The following is a 7,307-nucleotide window of genomic DNA, read 5'->3' as shown; positions in this document are numbered from 1 at the left end:
TAGCAAGACGACTTCCTGACCGTCTACTACAACAATGTTTGCCCGGCTTCGACAAGGGATGGGCGATGACGGCGGCGCGCCTTCGGCTTGCTCAAGTGCTTGTGGTCGTCGATAGGTGGTCTATGGACCTATATGTAAATTTTACTTCTAGTCTTTTTTGTACTACCTTAACAACGTGTTTGGTTGGGGGATTAGAGATGGGGAATGGGAGTTGAGGGGTGAGGAGATTAAAAGTTCACTGTTTGATTAGAGGGAATGGGAGTTTAAGTAGGAAGGGGAATGGGAGTTGAGAAAGCCAATTCCCACTGATTTCTTTGCAGAGGGTACCCTGTAAATTCGTGAGCAGAATTTTATCCCACACTAATTCCCATCATATGCCAAACAAGGGAATGGGCGTAAAACTCTACTTCTCATGCCTACCCCCCCTCTCCCCCCCGACACCCTTGTGTAAACTCTCATTCCCCTATCTGAGTGTTTACCAAACAGGCTATAAGAGTTGATGAATAGATCAACAAATTTCTCAAAAAAAAGTGTTGCACGTGTAGCGGGTGAAGATGGAAGTGACCTTTGTAACGTGCGAGGCGGAGCAGGAGAACTACCTGGAAAGGGTTTGGATTTTTTTGAGCGAAGAAAGGAAAGGTATGAAGGTCTGATTTCTTTTGGACCCCGATATAATCCGAACGTTTTTCGGATTTTAAGCATTTCATCCTGAACGTTTTTACATGACAACTTTAGTTGACGCGGGATGTCAACTTTAGTTGTTAAGACATGGAAACTTTGTCTCAGTTTGTTTTTTTCAGAAAATTATAATGTTTGTCAACCTCACATGACTAAAGTTGCCATAAAAAACGTTCGGGTTGCCATGCTTAAATTGCCGTTTATTTTAATTGCAAAAAAGGAAAGGTCTGATTTTTGTTTTTTTAGAAGAAGGAAAGGTCTGATAGTCGATGGACCTTCGAGCCTGCCTCGGCCCATACAGCCCACAACTATTACGGGCCAGTTCCGAATATTAAGCTCCGCCTTGACCAGGCCCCCCCTCACTCCTCCTTCTTCCCCTTTCCCGTCGAGCCCCCGTCTGTCCGGTCCGCGACGCCGCGATTCCTTCCTCGCCTCCGATCTCCAGCCTCCGACGAGATGGCCGAGGTGAGAGAACCTTCCAGGATCCCCTTCTCCCTCCCGGACGAATCTTCTGCCGGCTCACCCTGTAACACAGCGCAGGGTGCATTCATCGGTTCGTCGATCGCGCCGCGGTTAGAGTTGGTCGGCTCCTCGCCGCGTGGATCTGTGCCGTGGGGCGCCTATCTGCGCGTGATGTAGGTTGCGATAGCTGTGTTCGTCCTGAACCCTAGGTCCTTCTGTTTCGCATCCTATTCATTCTGGGCGATTGGTGGGGTTGGCTTCGTTCCATTTTGCACGATTAGCGTCTTGCTGTATTGGGTAATTTACGGATTTTTCCTGGTAGATCCTATATCGTACTAGATCAAAAGTCGGAACGTTGAATTCCCAAGATCTTTTTTTGAACTTAAGGTGAATTCTCAGGGCTGGCTGGCTCTGTAATGTGATTTGATGTGCGTCATCAGTGTTGAATTAGGGACGATAGACTCAGAAGTCAGAACCCATCTGCCGCGGTGGTGTTTTTCAGTGTTAGCCTGTTTTAAAGATAGCGGATGAGTGGTATATGTGATGGCCATTGGATGCTTAATGCTTAGGAGATTCGTTGGATTGATCTGGTTATCGTTCTCTTGTTATATGCCGTACAATGAGAGTAGTATGTAGATAAAACTTCTACCACCACCGCATGTACCGAATCCGGATGTGCCATTTTACTTATACATGCCACCATTAGACTGAACTGCAAGATATGTTTGCTGGAAACTTTATCCATGTTTTACTCTAGGAAACTCTACCACCACGCAACGGTTACTGTTTGTCGGGTGTATTAGGGACGATGGACTCAGAACCTACCTGATTGGGCTGTATTTCAGTGTTATCCTGTTTGAAAGACAGCGGATGAGTGTTATATGTGATGGCATTGGATGCTTAATGTTTAGGAGATTCGTCAGATTGGTTTGGTTATCGTTCTCCTGTTATCTGCAGTACAACGTGAGTGGTGTTTAGAAAAAGATTCTACCACCACCGCAGTACCGGATTCAGACGTACCGTTTACTTATACATGCCACCGTCTGACTTGAACTGCAAGATAGTTTGCTGGAAACTTTATCCATGTTTCACTCTAGAGAACTTCACCGCCTTGGTTATTGTTTATCGGGAAGTTTGACCGATAACCCTTTTCTAAGTTTTTGTCGTTTTGAACCTTGTAACCATCTTCCAAAATGTTGTCTACTTTTATTTCTGTGCTCCATATGCCGTCCGAGCTTACCAATATTATTTTGCTTGTTTACCAGATTGAGATTAAAACAGCACCTGCTGACTTCCGCTTTCCTACAACCAACCAAACTAGGCACTGTTTTACTCGCTATGTTGAGTTCCACAGGTATATATGGTGCAATAACTTTACAACTTACATGCGCTAAATATGTTCAACATTTCTTAACTATGTGAACTTTCATGAAACTAGGTGTGTGAGTGCCAAGGGGGATGAAGCTGCTGAATGTGAGAAATTTGCCAAGTACTACCGATCTCTTTGCCCAGCTGAATGGGTGAGTGGCTTTGCTCCCTGTGGCTATACTGTATAGTGTATAACTGCCACCATTATCATTACCTTCAATTGCAAAGGCACTATATGTTGATGTTTGATTTTAAACAGTACAGTCTTAGTTTTCAGTAGATTTTAGAAGTTGAATTAAATGGTCCTTGTTTCCACTGCAATAGTCAATGCATAGTGAACTTGCCAGAAGGTAAGAAATATATTACATGAATTACTACATCTAAGTCTAGACTATTGCTTCTCAATTTTCAAATCTATCTGAATCAAGTTAGTTATTTATGCCAGTATATGTGTATGACTCTGTAGTGGTAGGAAGTAGCACATGAGTTTCTCTTTGTTTGACTTTACTATTAACCTTTTAAAGTTATTTGGATACTCTAGCAGTAATAATATCTGTAGCAGCAATTTGCAGACTGCATCTGAGGTCACAGTGAACAAAAACAAAAACTGCTAATGTAGAATAATTAGGATTCGACAAGCATAAACCTGTTACCTCTCTTGCAAATGAATTGACCTGAGGAAATGAATATAGTTTGTGAATCTGAAAAAAAAAGGCGCATCAGAAGCCTCGTGTTGCTTCCATTTTGGAAACTGGCAATTGCTTGATTTATCATACAGCTACAACAATGCCGAACCTTGATTTATCACATATTCACTATGCCTGCTCGAGTTATTCTTTTTGTCCTCAGCTGACCATTTCATATACCAGTCTTTTGAGGGTTGAAAAATCAATGTTGAATTTTACACTTCGCGCAGAACAGTTCCTCCATGCCTCAATGCTTGAGTGATGTTGCGTGCTAGACCATATCTATCACCTCTCTTTGGTTCAAAAGCAAGCAAATTCATGGAACTTCTATTGTTAAATGTTAACAGTAGCAACATTGCCTTGTTTTCTTCAGTGTCATCAGCTTTTTTTGGTCTCACTGAATCAGGTTGAGAAGTGGAACGAGCAGAGGGAGAACGGGACATTTGCAGGGCCCCTCTAAATCATCTGTTTGAGTCTCCTCAATTGCTTTCGTGTCAGCGCTACTGCTGTCTTGTGGTTGGAATTTATGCTCCTGTCATGTACTCTCTTCCAGCAATCGCTGCAGAACAGCAAGTGATGCTTTTCTCTATGTTGCACAAATAATTCAGCATGCTTATGTATTCTGTCATTGAGGACATGCCTTTTCACATTTATTAAATGAATTACATTCTGAAATGAGGTTTCATTGCCCGTTGCTTAACCTAAGCATGCCTGTCCTGGGATTTAGAATGGCTAGCTATATGGGGAACCGAATGGGGGCTATGTCAATATCCGGAAAAGATGCCTTGCATTGCATTTGCATTTGACCTGTTGTTAAAAGGACTTGGTTTTCTGTTTACAGAGAATAAACTGCTCATATTGGACAGGCTAGTCTGTGTCGTGTGATCGATCATGCTATTTTTCCTCCCAGAGTTGAGCAAACAGTGGTTGATGCGAGCCTGAGAAGCAGACCTGTTTGCTAGTTAATGTGAGTTCTGACCTCTGAATGGCTGGAGTAGCGTTCGTTCTGTGTGCATTGTTGTGCCCGTACGAAGACCCAGTGAGATGGTGCACAACATATTAAGAGCGCTACTGCACATGCCCATCATTGCAGGCCCAGTCATACGGTGCACAACATACGTAAACGGCGACATGTGCTGCAAGAGTAAAAAGCATAAGGAAACCAAAAAAAATAATCCTTATAAAGCATGTAAGAAAACTACTCCCTTCGTATCATAATATAAGAGCGTTTTTGACACTATACTAGTATAAAAAACACTTATATTATGACATGGAGGGAGTACTTGTGCTCGACGAATGGATTGTCAAGTCGTATCAATACACAGTGAACATGCTTGTGATTTAAGGCAAGACTTGGTTCTCTGTTTAGAGCATCTCTAATAGACAATGCATATTTTGGTGGTCGAAACCAGTGATGATCCAAATTTGAAGCACAAAAAAAATGCTTTTTACATCTTCAAAAAAGGCTCAACTCCAATAGATGGTCCAAAACGGAGATGTAAAAAAAAGAGCAACTTCAACAGATGGTCCAAAACAAAGATGCAAAACCGGCCGGCGGCCGCGCAACTGTTGTTCAACCACTGTGCAGCCGCACATATTGCAAAAAACATCTAAAAACAACATAAAAAAATTATACATGTCCATCGAACACCTTGTGCGCGGGGTGGAAGAAGATGCCCAACAGTTGGATTGGTCGCTGCTGCGGACGGCGGCGCAAAGGAGAAGGGAGCACGGCAGCCGGCGGAGCGGAGCTATATGGGCCGTAGGACCGCCGGAGTCGGCGAATCCAGCTGCGGCTGCTTCCTGAAACGGTGGCGCCGGGGCGGCTGCGAGACGCCCTCCGGCGGGGGAGGCGACGCGAGCTAGGGCGGCGGCGGCGGCGATTTGGGGCGGTGGCGGCGGCGACTTTCGGCGACTGGTGCTCGGTCGTGGGCGGGCGGTCGCGAGGCGGTATCTCGTGATGTAAATTTGCATCACAAAGTTTTCAATTTTACATCTCCGGGAGGCGATAGTCTAATTTTTTTATATATGGATCGTCTGTTGAAGCAGTGTTTTCTGCTCTCGAAGATCCAAAAGTAGATATTTTTACATATGACCTTCTATTAAAGATGCTCTTATAAAGCATACTGGTACGATCAATCATAGCTAGATACCACTCCTTTATAAGACGTTTTACGGCACTAAAGTTCACAGAGGGAGTACTATCTTCCTCCCAGGGTTCAGTAAACGTTTGCTAGTTAATGTGAGTTCTGATGTCTGAATGGCCCGGGGCATGCTAGCGTTCGTTCTGTATGCATGGTTGTGGCCGTGCTATCAAGAGCCGGTCAGCTGGTGCACAACATATCAACAACGCTGCTGCGCATGCTCTTCATTACTACTCCCTCCGTTCGGAATTACTTGTCTCGGAAATGAATGTATCTAAAAAAATACATCTAGATACATTCCGAGACAAGTAATTTCGAACGGAGGGAGTACGTTACAGGGCCCAGTCATACGGTGCAGATCATACATAATAAACGGCGCTATCTACTGCACGTACAAGCGTGCGAATATGCCCGGCAAATTAAGACTGCTCTGACTTTCACGTGGACGCTGGACGCACATGTTATGTTGCACTTAACTTGTGATAATTAACCTGCACGTTTCAAGCTGCAACTGGACAATATATCTTAGTACTAGTTCATTCCACTTCCACATGCATTACAACATTAAGCTTGGCTACAGGTAGAATCTGAGCTAGCTTATCTTGCCGAGACAACAAACAGCAATGGAGGAGGACAATAACTAACTAAACAGCAACTCATCTGATCGGAAACAAGAACTGAAGAACAATATACAGTACAATATACTTGGCAAGATGACTGAAGTGGTGACATAAGATGGGACAGAAACTGGACACGCATTACAACATTAGGCTTACAAGTAAAATCTTGGCTAGCTTTATCTCGCCGACACAACAAACAACAACCCGAGCAAGACAAAAACCTAACTAAACATCAACTCACCGGAAAGAAGAAAGAGCAATACAATACGGTCTAGCCAAGATGGCTGAAGCGGTGACACAAGATGCCACAGAAACTTACACATACGATCTTATTGGGCAAAGATATATAGCAGCATCACACGCAAACTCGATCTACTGCTAGATGTTCCAGTCACAAAAGCTCAAGAGGGATAGACGGGATGGCGGGAGATGAGAGGGTTGGTATGGATGAGTATGGGATTGAATACTGGTAGAAGGGTGTTTGGCAGGGCAAAGTCTTGCAAGGTCAAGAACAGCGGTTAGTGCAACAACAGCAAGAACTCCTTTGAATGCCTGAAGACCACACCAAGGAACGGTGACGCGGAAGAGAGGGAAGGCGAAGAGGTGGGGCGCAGAAGAGCTCAGGGAGGATAGAGCCGGTGGTCGATCAGCGGGGCGCGGGGCGCGCGGCGTGCCCAGCTCCCCGATGGCCCCTCCTTGGACCCTGGAAGCTTGAGCCTGGTCACGGAGGAGCGCACCAGGACGAAGCCTGTGCTGGCATGGCGAGGGCTCTGTGCTGCCATGGGGTTGGGCACCGTGGCGAGGCGCCCAAAGGGAGGAGCTGCTGCGGTTTGCTTGGCGACTACTGCTGAGAGTGGTGCGTTGCTTGTGCGTTGCTGGGAAGGAGGAGGAGGCTGCTAGCTTAGCTGCCCGGGCTTTATGTATCGGAAGGAAGCATAGGTAGAGTAGAGAGGAGTACCGGAGGACCGTGGCGTGGAGAGTGGAGAGGGCCGGAGAGGTGGTACGGTGGACATAAATGACCTGCGGGGGTGCAAAAGGGTGGTAGAGCACGGCGCGGCCGTGTGGTCCGAGCCGATCCCCGAAACGATGAAACATGGCTTTATGGACGCTGCAGCCGAGAGGTTAATTTGCTGCGCTGCATGTGCCGGCCGGCCGGTCGTCCATGCACATCTCCATTGCTGCGCCTGCCTGCCTGCGCATGTATGTTTGCTCGCACGTCAATCAATCAATACGTGCACCGGCCATGCATCAGAGGGCACAGAGCTTGATCAGAGACCATGCATGGCGCAGCTCGTCACCGTGCATCACCACGGCACGCGAATGCGATGCGCCACCACCGGCACAGGATC

The 7,307-nt window shown here is 46.0% G+C and overlaps 1 protein-coding gene across 1 annotated transcript; it reads left to right on the top strand.

Moving 5' to 3' along the window:
• Positions 1-1,004: 1,004 nt before the first annotated feature.
• Positions 1,005-3,879, top strand: LOC119364782 (cytochrome c oxidase subunit 6b-3-like). Its single transcript, XM_037630313.1, has 4 exons — positions 1,005-1,143; positions 2,406-2,494; positions 2,579-2,660; positions 3,601-3,879. Exons 1-4 carry the CDS (start codon positions 1,135-1,137, stop codon positions 3,652-3,654), a joined length of 234 nt encoding a protein of 77 aa, XP_037486210.1. The 5' UTR covers positions 1,005-1,134; the 3' UTR covers positions 3,655-3,879.
• Positions 3,880-7,307: the final 3,428 nt, after the last annotated feature.

This window comes from Triticum dicoccoides, chromosome 2B, assembly GCF_002162155.2.
Source record: "Triticum dicoccoides isolate Atlit2015 ecotype Zavitan chromosome 2B, WEW_v2.0, whole genome shotgun sequence".
NCBI classification, from domain to species: Eukaryota; Viridiplantae; Streptophyta; class Magnoliopsida; order Poales; family Poaceae; genus Triticum; species Triticum dicoccoides.
This window is presented reverse-complemented; position numbering and strand designations above follow the sequence as displayed.